We start from the raw sequence: 17,336 nt of genomic DNA on the forward strand, positions 1-17,336 counted from the left end.
GCGGTTTTCTGTTTCAGTCATTATAAAAATCCTATTAAAAAAAGTAAAAATCTAAAACAGAAAAAGGCTTAAAAAATTTCAGTTTAAATGGGTTTCTTGCCCTTCTTTTTTATAGATGATTTTTGTTTAAAAATTATTTCAAAAATTTCTTTAAAAAGGATCATGAATGTAACATAAAACGTAAAAAAAAAATTACAATTTTATTTTTTATATTTTTTATTAAAATGGTTATTTAAAAAACGGCTACTGTTCAAAAAGTAATTTGATTTGAATACAATATTTAATGGATTTTCCCTCACTTTTTGATGTCTGATTTTATTTTTAGAAATTAATATACCACAAAGTTTTTGAAGTTTTGTTTTTGTTTTTTTGATGACTGGTCTTTTTTTAAATCATTTAAAATATCGTCTAAGAATAATACAATGAATTTAAAATAAACAGAGTTTAAAAATAATACAGTTTGGATACAATATTTTGGGAGTTTTGCTTCTTTTTATGCTTGATTTTGATACCGAAAATCATGTAAAAACACGCCTAAGAACGGGATAATGAAAGTTTTAAAATAATTTCAATCTTTGCATAGTATTTTTGAGTTTTTCCTCTTTTTGTTGGCGGATTTTTGTTTAAAAAACTATTCCAAAAATTGCTTAAAAAGGAAACCTAAGAAAGCTCCAAAAGCATTTCAATTTTACCATAAATAGTGTATTTGAATAAAAAAAATGACGAAATAAGTGACCTAAAAAGCTTTAAAAATTATTTTAATTTATATATAATATTTTACCACACATAGTGTATTAAAATTATAAAAAGACAAAAAAGATACCTAAAAAATCCTTAAATATTTCAATTTAGATACAATATTTTACCATAAATAGTTTATTTAAATTAGAACATATTTGTTTAACATTTTTATGGTACATTAATTGTCAAAATTTATGCGATTTTCAAATGATTTAAAAGCAGTTTAAAAAAGAATTTAATTTAAATACAATATTTTTAATAAATTTACCGTTTTTTAGAACTAATTCTTATTCAAAAATTATTTAAAAATTGGCCACCTAAAATAGGGCAATGAATACCACATAAAATGTAAAACATATCGCCCCCCTTTGTTAAGGCTGTTTGTTGATAAAATTAATTATAAAAACAACTAAAAAATTAGTGAAACACAAACACATTTAAACATATTCCAAATTAGATACAATATTTTTTTAATGTATGACCTCTATCTAACGAGTGATTTTTTTTCTCTCAAAAGGCTTTTAAAAATCGCTAAATATATGAAAATAAACGTGACTTAAAAAGTTTAAAACAATATTTCAATTTTAGTACAAAATCTTAAAGTTTTTCTTCTTTTTGATACATTTTTGTTTGGGAGTTTTGCCGTCTCTTTGGGGACTAATTTTTATTTCAAAAATCAATTAGAAAATCGCCTAAATTTTTAGTAGATTGATTAACGTAACATGAAAAGTAATAAAAAATATTTAAATTTTACCACTTACTTTGGTGGCTGTTTTCTGTTTCAATTAATCATTATAAAAATTCTCTGAAAAAAATAGTTAAGCCCTCCTGCACTAGCTTTGAATGAGACCAAGTTACAGTGCTGAGGAGTTTACTAACTTACTTAAAGTCAAGAAACCTTGCATTTTATTCAACAAAAGTACAGTTAAGAAACAATCAACTGTATTTCCTGCACCAATTCTTTTTGGGTGATGCCACACGGGTTCACAAAGACGCATTTAAAGGTTTAACACATATAATTAATATTTAAAGAACAAAACAATTATCCAAATTACGTTAAGAAGCAAGAAAACTAACACATTACTGCAAAAATTATTTACAAAACGTTACTTTACTTCGATAGAAATTAAAACATAAATGGCAAACAGGATCTCAGAATATCCTTATGAAGAAGTTACTGCAATGGCGACGACGATTCACGAGGTGATGTGGCTGGATTCTACAAGAATATCTTCTTTTACTTGCCTTCGTGGAGTCAGATGCTAGAATCAAAGAGCTTCACCTTTCCACCCTAGAAGAAAACTCGGGAGGAGTATATTGCATAACACAGTTGTCACATCTACAAAATTACAGGGTTACGTAACAACATCCATTTAAAAAAATAAACATCAAGTGCTTTAAAATCGTAACCCCACATACAAAAAAAAAGGGTTCTCGTCCAGAAGGCAAGCATAAATTACTGGCATGTGCCCTTACAATAAGAAAATAATATATATAAGTCTCCACAGGAAGAAGTTTGACAACACTGTAATTATACGTCATCTAATTTTATAGAGATGGACAAAATATGCAAAAAAAGTGGTTTATTACTTTGAATATCAATGTACTAATTTATACCAACTCATTGCTATAGTTAATATAATAAAACTACTTCTGTGGAGTAAAATAATCATATATCAACGTATTTTCATAGAAACTGGGAAATTTTATTCAAGGGGAATAAAATGGCAATTTTTGACATTCTCCCCCAAGAAGAATCATAATTAGAAGTAATTACAACTGCACCCAAAATTTAATTCAAATATACATTTTGAGTACATCCATAGAAATTAAATCCTTTCTCTCTTGATCACAGCGGATTGCTGCTGCACGCCGAGGTCTAGTACCATTCAGAGGCACACTATCTGGCTCCTGAGTTACAACACTATCAAATTCCATCTCGGGTAATTCCAGAAGTACGAGCTTTGTGATTGATCTCATGTATAGTTTATTATTCACTCTCACTTCTACAGACCTAATCACACCATCAGAAGACGGGAGCAGCTGGGTAACCTTACCCAATGAGAGAAGGGATCTATAGCCTTTACCCAGATGATCTTCTAAGTCTACCATCACTATGTCCCCAACCTTCACATTTGCAGAGAGATTGTTACCAGAATTATTATGTCTCTCTCTCAAGGACACTAAATAGTCTCTTTTCCAAGAGTTCTCAAATTTCCTTAGCACTGATGATAATCTAAAATATTGTGCTCTAAGATCACTTGAACTCATGAAATCTGGGTCATCAGTTGCTAAATTGTTAAGAGGAGGGAAATACAAACATTTCGCCCATAAAGTAACATGGAGGGGACGTCCAAAGCCGCACAATCTCGATCAGAGGAGAGATAAGTCAGTGGTCGAGAATTTATCACAGTTGAAACTCAACAAGTAGAGTTCTCAACTCTTCAAAGGATGCACGTTTGTGATACAAGGCCTTGGACAAACATCCCTTTAGAACACCAACAAGGCGTTCATAAAAGCCTCCAGACCAGGGGGCTCGCGGTGTAATGAACTTCCAATTAACACCATTTCCTTCAAGGTATGACTTTACCTCTGGTTCCTCAATTTCCTTCAGGAAATTAAATTAATTAAATTCCAACAAAATTCCTACCATTGTCAGAATATACTCAGACTCGGCAGAGAAATGATACGCTACAAAGCGTCGAATAGCCAGTAGGAAATTGGAAGCAGTCATGGAATGAGTCAATTCAAAATGAACCGCCCTGCTCGCAGTACAGGTAAATAGACATACAAAGACCTTCTCCTCCAAGCCAGTCTCATGATCAAAAACATTAATAGCACCAGTATAATCAACTCCTACTGACTGGAAAGGTCTATCATATCTCACTCTTTCTGTGGGTAATGGCGAGGAAGGGGGCAAACACAATCGTTTCTTGGTTAACTTTTGACGCAAAACACACTTGGACAGAATTGATTTGATAACTTGTCGTGCTTTAGGTACCCAAAAGGTTTCTCTCAACAATACCAGTACAGAATTGACACCACAATGGTGATGATGTCTATGCAAATGTTCAACTATCAACACTTAAATAACTTCTGGAAGGCAATAACATTGGACACTGAGTATCATAAGACATGGAAGCGTTTTTCATGCGACCCTGAGACCTAATTAGAGTTTCCTCATCAACAAATAAGTTTAACTGATTACACAAGTTCTGAACATCCATGCACACTCCATGTGAATTCTTATCACAGAGGTACATTCTGGTAGTAGAAAAATGTTGCTTCTGTTCAAGGAGGACAAGTGCTTTCATTTCGTTAACAACAAACTTAGAACCTTTACTGCACTTATTAGGAAAAGGCAATATTGACCTCATGATACGTTTAAGCTTACTTAAATTACTTTAACGTGGGATGTCAATTAATGGGGTTGGAGGGTGAACAAACTTAGGTTCTGAAAGAATTTCATTAACATGCACAGTTTCTGTAGCTAAAGATTGGGGATAATCACCAGTTAAAAGCCATTTAGGGCCATTCCACCATAAGGAATTTTGCGCTAAATCTTTACTATTACTACCTCTGGATAGAATATCAGCTGGATTATCCTTAGAGGGGGTATACCGTAGAGGAAACTTGAATTCATTAATTTCAGTGACTCTGTTTCGTACATAGGGAATTTTACTATTATTGTTCTTCACCCAACAAATAGAAACCATGGAGTCACTCCAGAGAGTGCAAGAACTCACTCTTAAATCATCATTCTGCATTAATCTTCCAGCAAGTTTCGCACCCAAGGACAAGGCTGTCAATTCCAAACGTGGAATAGTCTGTTAAGGGTTTGGTGCCACTTTACACTTACTGACCAATAAATTGCTTACACTTCTCTTGAAATCAATCACATAGGCAGCAGCTCCATATGCCTTGTTAGAGGCATCACAAAATACATGTAAGTGGGAACATTCAGGATGTACAACAAACCTAGGAAACTTTAAACTTTCTACATTTCTAAAACACTTGCAAATTTCATCAAACCTTGAACATAATGATTCTGGCAAAGGGTCATCCCATCCGTAGTTACTCCATAAACATTTAAGAAAATATTTACCTCTCACCTGTATAGGTGACAATAATCCTAGAGGATCAAACATCCGAGCTACTACTGATAAAACCTTTCGTTTGGTTGAAAGGTCCCTTTATACTCTACAATTTACTTCCTTCAGTGACTTCTCATCTTGTGCTAGATACCACTCTAAACCCAAAACAAAACGTTTAACTCTTTTCTTTGATAACATCTATGGTTCTGTTAAACTCTGAATCATTACTGACCCATCTTGTAGAGGCATATTAGCGTTCTTCAAGAATCGTATTTATTACTGGATACTCATCCATCAAGACTGACACATCCTTGTAAGTTTTACTAAAATTATCTACATAGAAATTCTTCATCAGAGATGATGCAAGGGGATTATCATGTAGAGATAAATGATGCAAGAGGGTTTGCTGCAAGAGAAAGGGGGAGCATGTAGCTCCAAAACAAACTACACAAAACCGGTAAGTTACAGTAGACATCAAATCGGAGGGATCAGTTATCCATAGAATCTGCGATTATCACGGCAGTCGGTGAAATGCCTATCCTTAAAAGGCTTTACTGATATCTGAAATCGCGCTACTGGGTTTGTACGGAAACTCAACAGGGCATCGAAAAGTTTAGTAGTTAATGAGGGACCAGTTAATAAACAATCATTTAAGGAAAGTTCTCCTTTAGCCTTTGAAGAAGCATTAAAAACTATTCGAATGGGAGTTGTTTCTGAATCTTTCAGTACAGCATGGTGGGGTAAATAATGCCATATAATAAGGGGAGCCTGAAGGAATTAATTCTATAAACTCCCAGACTGAACGTAATCTTTGATAATCTTATCATAATGAGCATACAAGGAGGGGTCAGATTCGAATCTATGCAACAAGGAATTTAATTGACCAATGGCTATTCTATAGTTAACAGGCAGTCTACTTTCATCTTTAAATGGTAAGGACACTTCATATTTATTGTCAACCCTTTTTACTTTATCCTTAAAACACTTTATTGATTCTCTTTCTTCAGGACTAATTTCAGATTGAGGAATACCAACACTTTCTAAATCCCATAATTTTCTAACTTCACAACAAGAATTAATAGGGATTTCCTCTACTTCTATTCTTGAACAACATACATTTGATGTAGTAATCTCATTAGATTCTACATTGTCATAAGACCAACTAGGAAGAGGTCCAAAAATTAGTACACCACCAGAACTATTCAATATCTGCATTCCAGAGCAAATTTGACTGTTCCGAATGAATTTTCCATAGTAATCAGCTCCAATGACTAATTCTATACCATTTACTTCATCTGAATTTAAATCATTATCTGCTAATTTTATGCCTTTACTCGTCAAGAACGCAGCTGACTTACTTAATCCTGGAGAATAAATTCTGGAATTAACTCTATCGAATGCAATGGCATTAATGACAGTACGAATCTTACCTAGTCTTACCACAACTCTTACTATATTACAATTAACTTCCACGGCATCACTGCCAAATGGTTTTACCTTTAAGGCTACTGTTGCTATGGACGATAGACTAAGCGTATGGGCTAATTCCGTTGCAATAAACGTTCTTTGCGCACCAGAATCAAAGAGTGCACTCTCAAAGGAACGATGTCCATTCCCTGACACAATTACATTAGCAGTAGGAAGAGCAGTCTGAACAGAAATCTTATTAGTCTGAGAATTATCAATTCCCAAAGAAGCAGTCATAACTACTGGGGAATCACCTTTACTAACAGTACCTTTAGAATCATTATGAGATTTCCCAGAATTAACATTTGATTTACTAACATTAGCACTATTTTACACTCAACTTTGGTGGAGCAGGATTAACAGGGTTTTCTGTTTTCTTACAAATCATCGGGTAATGAGGCCCATCACATCTATTACATTTCGGCTTATTTCTACATTCAGAGATTAAATGACCTCCTTTGAGGCAAGCAAAGCACAATCTTAAATATTTAACTCTGTCCCTTCTACTATCAATGGATTTGAAAGTCTTACAATCGCGAGAGGCATGGTTCGATGAGCAAAACACACAATTATTGTAAGGACTACTATTACTAGGTTTACTGTTACTTGGTTGTGCTCTCTGCACGTTTTGCACATTTGAGGGAATCACTTTAGAAAAGTTGCCCTGATCTCGTCTTCTCTTATTAGAATTCTCACCTTCGTAACAAAATTCCATTAATTCACAAACATATTTCAAACCTGAGGAAATTTGCTTTAAATCAAGAGACATGCTATTATGTTTATTAGCTATAGCCTTACGTGTTTCAGGTGATAATTTCTCGCATATTATACTAGAGAAAACGGGGTTCATGGCCTCTACATCTAAATTCAATGTGTTCATTTGTAAAATAATCTTCTCATATCCCAATTTGAACGTGTTCAAATCCTCTATTGTATGACTGGGAGGGACTAAATGTGTTAGTTTGGACATAAGTCTGCGTTTCAATTTTTCCTTATTATCATAATTCTCCTTAAGGGTCTGAATAGCTACTGAATAATTGACATTAGTGACAAGCAAACCTTCTATGGCTTTAAAGGCGTTATCCCTTAAACTAGCTCTGAGTATAGAAAACTTAATCACATCGGAAATATCCCTACGATCGTGAACTAAACTGTTAAATATATCCCAAAATGCAAGCCATTCTTCCTCCCCACCGCTAAATTCAGGTATCTTAATTGCTGGGAGTTTAGGGGGAGGGAGAGGGTTAGTGGGAGCCGAAGGAGGAGGCAAAGCGGGCTGTTGATTTATATCTCCCATGTCAATCTCGCTCATAGTTTTCTGAGTAGTAGCAATAGCTTTCCTTACACATCTAGTTATTGCTCTATAACTTCTATATAACCTCTCATATTCACTATCCTGTGAAATAATCGTCACCTTCTGTGACCAACTATCTTCAAAACGTCGTAGACCCTCAGTAAGACAACGTTCATACATTACGAGGGTCGATTTAGGTGTATCGGTATCACCAATGCAGCTACCTGCCTCATCAAGCAAATCTTGTAAGGAAATAATTTCCCCTTCAATAACTACCCTAATCTTGGAATCCATTATCTTGTTAATGGATCAATAACAAAATTGCACAAATATCAAAAATGTATGGCAAATTATCTAAACCTGATTGAAATATAACATCCACTGAATGCTAGATAATTTGACCACGTGCTCTTCATCAATTCACAAAATACATCTGGTCACGAAAAAACCTAAGTTCAAAAAATGGCTACGAAATTCAACAAAAATTTCTTCACAGAGTAATCACTAGATACGAACAATAATGTTCCATAAACAACAGATTACTTGTCAAACACTTCAAGTAATTCAATACCTTACCCTGCTCACCAAATAACTTTGGACACGTGCCAGCTATACTAAAATGACTTTAAAGCCAACCATCACCAACGTGAACTTTATCGCAAATTATCTTCAACATTCAAAAAAATCTTTTGTGAATCGTTATGGCATCCGGTTCGTTCGAAGGACCAGCAAAGAATGTGGTGAAACTAAACTGAATTTTAGAGCCACATTCGGTACGATTTCATTCAACCTTAAGCCCTCCTGCACTAGCTTTGAATGAGACCAAGTTACAGTGCTGAGGAGTTTACTAACTTACTTAAAGTCAAGAAACCTTGCATTTTATTCAACAAAAGTGCAGTTAAGAAACAATCAACTGTATTTCCTGCACCAATTCTTTTTGGGTGATGCCACACGGGTTCACAAAGACGCATTTAAAGGTTTAACACATATAATTATTATTTAAAGAACAGAACAATTATCCAAATTACGTTAAGAAGCAAGAAAACTAACACATTACAGCAAAAATTATTAACAAAACGTTACGTTACTTCGATAGAAATTAAAACATAAATGGCAAACAGGATCTCAGAATATCCTTATGAAGAAGTTACTGCAATGGCGACGACGATTCACGAGGTGATGCGGCTGGATTCTACAAGAATATCTTCTTTTACTTGCCTTCGTGGAGTCAGATGCTAGAATCAAAGAGCTTCACCTTTCCACCCTAGAAGAAAACTCGGGAGGAGTATATTGCATAACACAGTTGTCACATCTACAAAATTACAGGGTTACGTAACAAACATCAATTTAAAGATAAACATCAAGTGCTTTAATCGTAACCCAACATACAAAAAAAAAGGGGTTTCGTCCAGAAGGCAAGCATAATAAGAAAATAATATATATATAGTCTCCACAGGAAGAAGTTTGACAACACTGTAATTAAACGTCATCTAATTTTATAGAGATGGACAAAATATGCAAAAAAAGTGGTTTATTACTTTGAATATCAATGTACTAATTTATACCAACTCATTGCTATAGTTAATATAATAAAACTACTTCTGTGGAGCCAAATAATCATATATCAACGTATTTTCATAGAAACTGGGAAATTTTATTCAAGGGGAATAAAATGGCAATTTTTGACAATGCTCATACATACGAATGTTACGAATATTTGTGTCACTCAGTCTGGTTCAGCATATATATGAGCAGACAGAATCTTGGCAGAAGCGCCGCAGTGTGTGTCTTAACCCATTGGACTATGGACATGCAGAAGTACAACTCAGCCCTTCTGAAAAATACAGAACACAAACTTTCTTACTTGTCATTGATCAGTTTATCTCTTCTCGACCAAGACCAACGTCTGGAAGCATATAAACAGATATCAAATCAAATTAATTTTTTTAGACATCTGCAAAAGCTTTCTTCAGACGAACTTCACGACACAGCAGAGCAACTCGTCAGGGCACATCCAGATGACTTGGATATTGCATTTAAGGAGGAACTGTGCCAGTTTGTAACATTTGCTAATATATTCACAGATGAGGAGCCAACAGATATCAGCACTAAGCTTTTCCTGTATAGACTTATATTGGACAAGGGTGTGCAGGACACTTTCCCAAACATAGAGATAGCTCTACGAATATACCTTGTTTTGATGGTGTCAAACTTCAGTGGGGAGCGCTCTTTCTGAAAGCTAAAATGAATTGAAAACAGATTACGGACATCCATGAAACAGAAACGTCTGGTTTTGCAATAAAAAAATCAAGAAAATTGTCAAGAAAGTATCCTGGCTTTACATATAACTCCATAAGAAAGAATGAGCTATTATAATTATATGTGTTAGTTGCATTATCATTTTTATATAAATAATTTTAACTATATGTGTAAAAAATTATGATAAGAACAACTTATGCTTATTTTATTTTGTGATTATGCATATTAATAACATCAGAAGAATAGTCCCATTGTAGTCTTTCCTGAATAAAACTCTCCTACTAATATATTAGTATTACTGTATGTTGGCTACTAGATTAAATAGACTATAGTTTGAAGTGTATGCAATAGGAGTTGGAAAGGGGGCCTCCCACCAGAGTGGGCCCAAGGCCTCCCACCATCTTAATCCGGACTTGATATGAGATGAAAACAAAGGAAGCGTGCCTAGTGAAAACCTTCTTCTACGGGGAAATCCTTCGAGTTTGCTTAAGTTACAACACAGCACGTAAAACTAGAGTTTGTCATTCACCTTAATACGAATTACCATATCTTGTAGTTAACGCTTAACGTTTCCAGCGATGGGACCCACCAGTGGGTCACACTGTTCTCTCATTTGCTGCAATGTGACCCACCGGTGGGTCCCAGTAGAACAAAATTATTTTTTTTAATTTAAAAAAAAACTTAAACTTTTAATTGCAATTATTATTTTAGTAGATCAGTATTGCTATCAAAGGGTTGAATTATACAAAAAAAAAAAGTTTTATTGAAATAATTGCAAAGAAAATTTGTCTGACATTCAGTATATAAGAAAATTAGTTTTCCATTCCATTTGCTAATGAAAAATCATATCACTAGTTATGTTTGAGATTGAAACATGATAAACATAGATATGGAGTGCCATCACATGAGTCACAATATGTGGAAACCTTTCTTGACTTGATTTTGGCCACTTTGGATCCTTCATTTGCTGCTAACATTTCGTAGCAGCCTCTGCATCGTTTCCTTGTTTTTCTTTTCTGTCCTTCTGCTTCTTTGAGACAATGTGAAGATTTTCCTGAAATATTCATACTTGATTTTCCTGGTTTGTTTTTTTCCTTCATGATACCACTAGTATTGTATAAGACAATAGATTCCTTGAATGCACGTAATGACATTTTCTTGACAGCAAAGTACTTATTGTAAAGTACCCAAGCATTCACTATAGAAGTACCAGCAATAAATTCTAATGCTACTTTTCTGTACCATTTTCTTGACTTCTTCAGAGGTGAATAATATGATGACATTTGATCTGATAAATGAACTCCTTTCTTGCACTTATTATAGTCTAACACACTTTGAGGTTTCTTGATAGGTAAACCAGTCCTTGTGACTTTACCTGTGTTGATTAGAGTAGCATCATGTTCTGGAACTGTTGATAGAGTCACATATCTTTTATCTTTCCAATTGAATACTTTTCACTCCATTCTTATTTTCTAAGGCTTTAATTTCACCTCTCTTTAGTTTTGCTTTTGTAACTGACTTTGGAAGATACTTTCTATTGACTCTTACTGTGCCACATAGGTAAGTCTTCCGCTGAAGAAGATACTCTCCTAAGAAACTGGAGATATAGTAATTATCTGCAAACAAAGTCACTCCCATATCCATATGATTTGCAAGGAGTCTTACTACAAGAGATTCAGTCTTACTTAGAGGTGGAGTAGCTACTCCTACACCAGTATATAACTCCATGTTTAGAGTGTATCCATCAGGATGCAAAGTTTTTGAACAGTTTGCATCCATACTTATGGCTCTTTCCAGGGATGTACTGTCTGAAAATGACACGGCCTCTGAAAGGCACCATACTCTCATCAATTATAACATCAGATCCTGATTTATAGATTGATTGATACTGCACCAAAATCATATCTAGTAATTTTCTTATTTTCCAATCTCTTCCCACATTAGGTTCTTCATTGTTGCAAAAATGTAACATTTGCAAGAGCAAGAGGAAGCGGTCTCTACTCATTGTTTTTGGAACAATTTCATTCTTATAAAGGATGCTTTTTAACCAATATAATTGGATCTCAGGGAATGGAACCAATCCCATGTAAATGATAAGTCTGATAAACTTTTCAATTTCTTCGTTATTTGTAGGAACCCACTGCCGTAATTTCGATCTTCTTGTTACAGTAACCGAAGAAATTTTCTGCTCAGCATATCGATTGGTTTCTTGAACAATTAGATTTATAATATCATCAGTAATTATTTGTTTGTAAACATCAATAGGCCAAATTTGGTTATCTGTAGACGATGGATGCACAGTTACACAAAGTTCTTCTTTCCCAGTAAATCCATGTTGTCGAGCTTTCTTAGTCACTTTTATCCACTCAGCATTTGGTGGACTTGTGTCTTCATTCAAAATTTCTTCCTCATTTTCTTCCTCATTTTCTTGCTTTTCTTCAGTGATTTGATTTTCAGAATCATCATGGAGAGACTCTTCACTTGATGAACTGCTTCCTGTTTCTGAATGAATATATTCATCATCAGAAGTGTCTTCTTCAGAAGTGTCTTCTTCAGAGGACAGTTCTTCTTCAGAATTGGAACTTTCATTTCTATCAGATTTTTTTTTACTTCCATAAAAGTTGGAAGCCAACATTGTAACACCTGCAAAGATGATATGCTGTGTAAAGTTTTGATACTAAGATAAAACAATATATAAAATTACTGATTGATTTATAGAAATTTAGAAAAGATCCAAAACTATGGGTCATATTAGGTCATTCACTGCCTAAGAAAAAAAAAAGACAGAAAAGGAAACCCTTACCAAACCCTCAAATATATAAATTACATATAAATAAAAAAAAGACAGAAAGGGAAACCCTAACCAAACCCTCAAATACGTAAATTATATATAAATATTTATTACATGATAGCAGGTCTCATAGATACAGAGTGGTTAGCTACAATTTAAAAAAAAAAAAAAATTCAAGTGGGACCCACCGGTGGGTCCCATCGCACTGCAGTAATAAAATTTTATTTCAGATGCGATGGGACCCACTGGTGGGTCACGGCTTTTCTTACCTCAACAAAGTCTATCTTGTGAGAGACAAGCATGAACAACCTATCCCCTTGTTGTCTCCTTTGGTACTGACGATAGAGCAGTTTTACTACTGTCGCATTACCAGCATTCCAGCCATTATGGCTGTCGCAGGAAACGTGTTAAAGATGAGACGCAATAGAGTAAAGCGTTAAGCGTCAGGTATTGCTACGCCATGACGTCGCGAAAGTTGTGCTCAAGGGCAATGCGCAATGCCATGCATAGATTTAATTCGCTTCCCAAGTACCGAAGATAAAAGGTAAGGCGGATCGCTTTCTCCTCTCTGACACAGCCAGAGTCGTTACTCTGATTCAATTAACATGATATAGTGTACGTTCATCGTGGGGTATCCCACACATCCTTTGAATAATGAAGTCTAGTTCGAGTTCGCATGGCCAAACGTAAAGTGAATAATCCGATCATACGGATTTTGTGTTAGATTCTTGATTCTCTTATCTCTTAGTCTGCCTCACGGGCGTAGAATTACAACGGTCACATTGTACTTTGATTCATTGCATTTTCGTAATAAATGTTTACTGTGACCCTTTTTACGTGGAATTAACATGTATATAATATGTGGGGCAAAGTGTTGAGTGTAATTATAGTTTATTTTTTTTTAATAAATATGTAAAACTGTAAAGCTTGCTTCCTCAATCCCTCCACCGAGTTGTAAAGTCCAGTCCTTCAGACCTTGTTGTCGCCCAGACCACAGGGCTAGAACCTAAGGATGTCAAAGGCGAATAATTCACAACACCAATACAAAAGGAAAACAAATATGCAGCAAAATCATATAATTGTTTAGTTTCACTTCTTCACTGATCACCGTTACTAATCATCAGTATTATCATCAATAAAAATGAAAAGAAAAACCACGACAAAAAGATCACTGGTAATAATCATCAGCATTATCATCAATGAAAACGGAACACAAAGATCAGTACTATACTGTTTATGAATGACTCGCTAATTGTTCTTTATCATCACACTGTAATAACAATAGAAACGAAAAATATGTATTCAGAAAAAAAATTACTTCACTAGCTTATTCATCATCCATTATGTCACTGATGGAAAGGGAAATATCATCATCCTTATCATCACCTTCATCACAGAGAGGGGGGGGGGGTGTTGTTACATATTTGGTTGTTACCTTTCCACCTCTTCTTTGCCTTCTACTCCTTATAGGTTTTACTTATTTTCAGGCGGTGAATGGCCTTAGATGCCTTATAGCCTTGAATCTTCTAAATTCCTATAAGTTGACGAAAGGTTCAAAATATCTGGAATTATCGTATATCGTGAGCTCGTTATCGTTTATCGAACAGAAGGTAAAATGATCGTACCCTTACGATAATTATCGTACGTCTGGGAACCCTGGAAAGTGACTTAAGACAGAGACTAGGGCCCACAAAAAAGTGTAGTATATCTTCAGTTTTATCAGACCACAGAGTTGATTGACTGACAGTTCCCCTAGGGATGGTGGCTCCCCCTAAGGATTAGATTTGTTTACGTGGTTAGGAACCAATTGGTTTCTTAGCAACGACACTATATCGAAAAATTAATTCTTCTGATCACCCACTGGAAGCAAACTCAGGCTTCCAGATTGATAGTCGAGTACGGTAGACCCACTCGTCCAGTGAGGAACTGACTAAGAGCCCACAGGATGTAGCAATAGACGTGAACCCAAACTTACGTCAGAATGAAATTCGTATCGAAATCTCTTGCTATATTTTAATGTAATGTTCAAAGTTCCAAATGTTAAAATACGAAGGTATAAGCATTTTTTTTAATTTTTCTTGTGTTTTATCTATCAAAATACGCAGTTCTAAGCCTTATTAGAGGAGTTTTAAGTACTCACAGGTTTTAGCTATTTACGAGGGGTCTGGTACCCATCCCCTCAAATATGGGGGTCAATGTAGATTTCCTTCGCTGCCCTCTGCCCTGCCCCTGCCGTTGCTTTTGTCGGGTCTTTTGGCAATTTGTCATTGTTCCTACACAATACACAAACCCTTAGTCCTTTGCATTAGGAACTGTTTACGGCAAAGCTGGAACACAGCCGTTAAAAAGGTGGTTAGGCAGTAACTACCGTCCAGTTGGCAAGTCACCCCACCTTCTGGACGGTAGTTACTGCCTAACCACCTTAATCTAAAGTTTTAACGCCGCCCATGTTCCAGCTGCCGTAAGCAATTCCTATTGTAAAGGACCTCAAGTTTGTATAGCTAGGAAAAATACAATTTACTTTTCATATTTCTAATTTTTTCCGAGTTCCTTTTCTGGAATCTTGGGATCTTGCCTTATAGTGTTCCTATGATTATGGGTACAATTTCCACTGCCATATCCCATATCCTTCTTATTTATATTTTCTTGTCTTGATTCTTATCAATTTTTTTCTCTCTTTCTTTTGCACCTACTCTGGTGTCTCATGGTAATGTGACATCAATATGTGATTCAGTGGACATCTCGTATTCACGTTCTTTGCATTCTCTGGAACATTTCCTCCCATTATTCACAGGAAATTCACATATTTGTGTTATTTTCTATAAGAAATATCCACAAATTCCTCATTTTTACCAATTTCATCATAAAATGCATTTTTTGTGATAAAAATATTTAAAAACCAGGTATAAATTTTTAGTAGAGTTTTCTTGAGTTTTAACTAAAAAATAGGCCGTTTTCAGTGTTTTTGTAGGGGTTCCAACTATTCGCGGGTTCTTACTATTCGTCGGGGGGAGGTCTAAGGAAAACATTAATTAATATGCCTGTGTACTAATGTAACCCGAATACACTTCTTGTGTATTTATAATAGTCACTTTCTCTATCTTGCAGATAATTCGCGAAGCACCAAATGCAGAATTTGTGAGTGAGAGGTTCTTGGACATTAAAGTTATGGTACATAATTGTCTAAAAGGAACTCCATACCTTGGTCTTGTTGGGAACTTGTGAGGTCCATCGTTCATTTTACTTTGCTGTAAGTATTCAAAAGATTATTTGTATGTTTATGAGTAATGTCGTTCATGCATGGTTTCAAGTTTAACTCTTGAGGTTAAGAACTTTCTAACTGTTTAGGCTTAGCTCTCTTGGCATCAGAATGGAAAAAAGAAAATCATTTGTTCCTACGGGGGTATGAACCCTCGTCTATTATATGAGAGCACAGGCAGTCCCCGAGTTACAACAGAGACTCTTTCCTGATGTTTGTCGTATGTGGAAATCCAGCATAATTCAGGCGGGTTTTTCAATTGTTAACAACTTGACCTGACTAAATTTGTTGCTTACGATGTTTCATTTCTTTTGAGACAAATTGTGTCCAGATGATCATTGCATTGCAATATTTGTTTCCCTGAGGATGCTTATTTTTAAGAGTTGTTATGAACGATGCAATTCAGAAAACGTTGGTCTCAGATTGTTTGTTTTATTTCAGAATATTCCAAACGAAGGGAATTTCCTTCAGATCCTAACTAGGATTGAGTATTGCACATAGAACTTCCTGCGGAAATGGAAGCTGAAGAATCGTCATCATTGCTGCTACTCAAAGTAAAGGAGGATCTGAAGGAGGATCCAACTGAAAACGCAGATGACAACTCTTCGTTTGCAGACCCCGTCTTAGAAGGCAAGGCAGAACCGGAATTTTTTTACTATCTTGATTTTGATGTGAACTGTTCTACCTACTCTACTATTAAGTGTGGAAAGGACAGCTCTCCAACCTGTGATGATGAGAGCAGAAAGGAAAAGATCTGTATTGGAGAAGAAAATAGATATTTGGGTAGAAGCAACACAGCAGGGAAGCGATTAACTTGTGCTGAATGCCAAAGGACATTTTCAAGAATTGACAAGCTGAAATCCCACATGAGAACTCATACGGGAGAGAAGCCATATAGTACTTGCTCTGTATGTCAAAAAAGTTTTTCTGATTCAATTACTCTCAAATGTCACATGAAAACTCATATGGAAGAGAAACCATATGCTTGCTCTGTTTGTCAAAAAAGTTTTTCTGTTTCAAGTAATCTCACAAACCAAATGAAAACTCACATGGGAGAGAAATCATATACTTGCTCTGTTTGTCTAAAAAGTTTTTCTGTTTCAAGTAATCTCACAAACCACATGAAAACTCATATGGGAGAGAAACCATATACTTGCTCGTTTGTCAAAAAAGTTTTTATAGTTCAAGTCATCTCATACATCACATGAGAACTCATACGGGAGAGAAAGAAAGAAACCATATATTTGCACCATACGTCAAAGAAGTTTTTCTGATTCAAGTACTCTCAAACGTCACATGAGTACTCATACGTGAGAGAAACCATATACTTGCTCTGTATGACAAGAAAATGTCAATGGTTCAAGTGCTCTCAAATATTACAGGAGAACTCATACGGGAGAGAAGCCATATTATTTGAGATGAATCTTACAT

General features: G+C 35.2%; 3 protein-coding genes across 3 annotated transcripts; 1 reads left to right on the forward strand and 2 right to left on the reverse strand.

Annotated features, from left to right (window-relative positions):
• Positions 1-6,627: 6,627 nt before the first annotated feature.
• LOC135197528 (uncharacterized) lies at positions 6,628-7,890 on the reverse strand. Its single transcript, XM_064224590.1, has one exon. The coding sequence runs from the start codon at positions 7,888-7,890 to the stop codon at positions 6,628-6,630; it is 1,263 nt and encodes a 420-aa protein (XP_064080660.1).
• A 3,709-nt stretch (positions 7,891-11,599) lies between these two features.
• Positions 11,600-15,878, reverse strand: LOC135197529 (piggyBac transposable element-derived protein 4-like). The gene is made up of 2 exons (XM_064224591.1): positions 15,848-15,878; positions 11,600-12,498 (listed from the first exon to the last, which is right to left on the reverse strand). The coding sequence occupies exons 1-2, from the start codon at positions 15,876-15,878 to the stop codon at positions 11,600-11,602; spliced, it is 930 nt and encodes a 309-aa protein (XP_064080661.1).
• A 542-nt stretch (positions 15,879-16,420) lies between these two features.
• LOC135197531 (gastrula zinc finger protein XlCGF7.1-like) lies at positions 16,421-17,113 on the forward strand. Its single transcript, XM_064224592.1, has one exon. It carries the CDS (start codon positions 16,421-16,423, stop codon positions 17,111-17,113), a length of 693 nt encoding a protein of 230 aa, XP_064080662.1.
• The last annotated feature ends 223 nt before the right edge of the window (positions 17,114-17,336 follow it).

This window comes from Macrobrachium nipponense, chromosome 21 (genome assembly GCF_015104395.2).
Source record: "Macrobrachium nipponense isolate FS-2020 chromosome 21, ASM1510439v2, whole genome shotgun sequence".
Taxonomy (NCBI): domain Eukaryota; kingdom Metazoa; phylum Arthropoda; class Malacostraca; order Decapoda; family Palaemonidae; genus Macrobrachium; species Macrobrachium nipponense.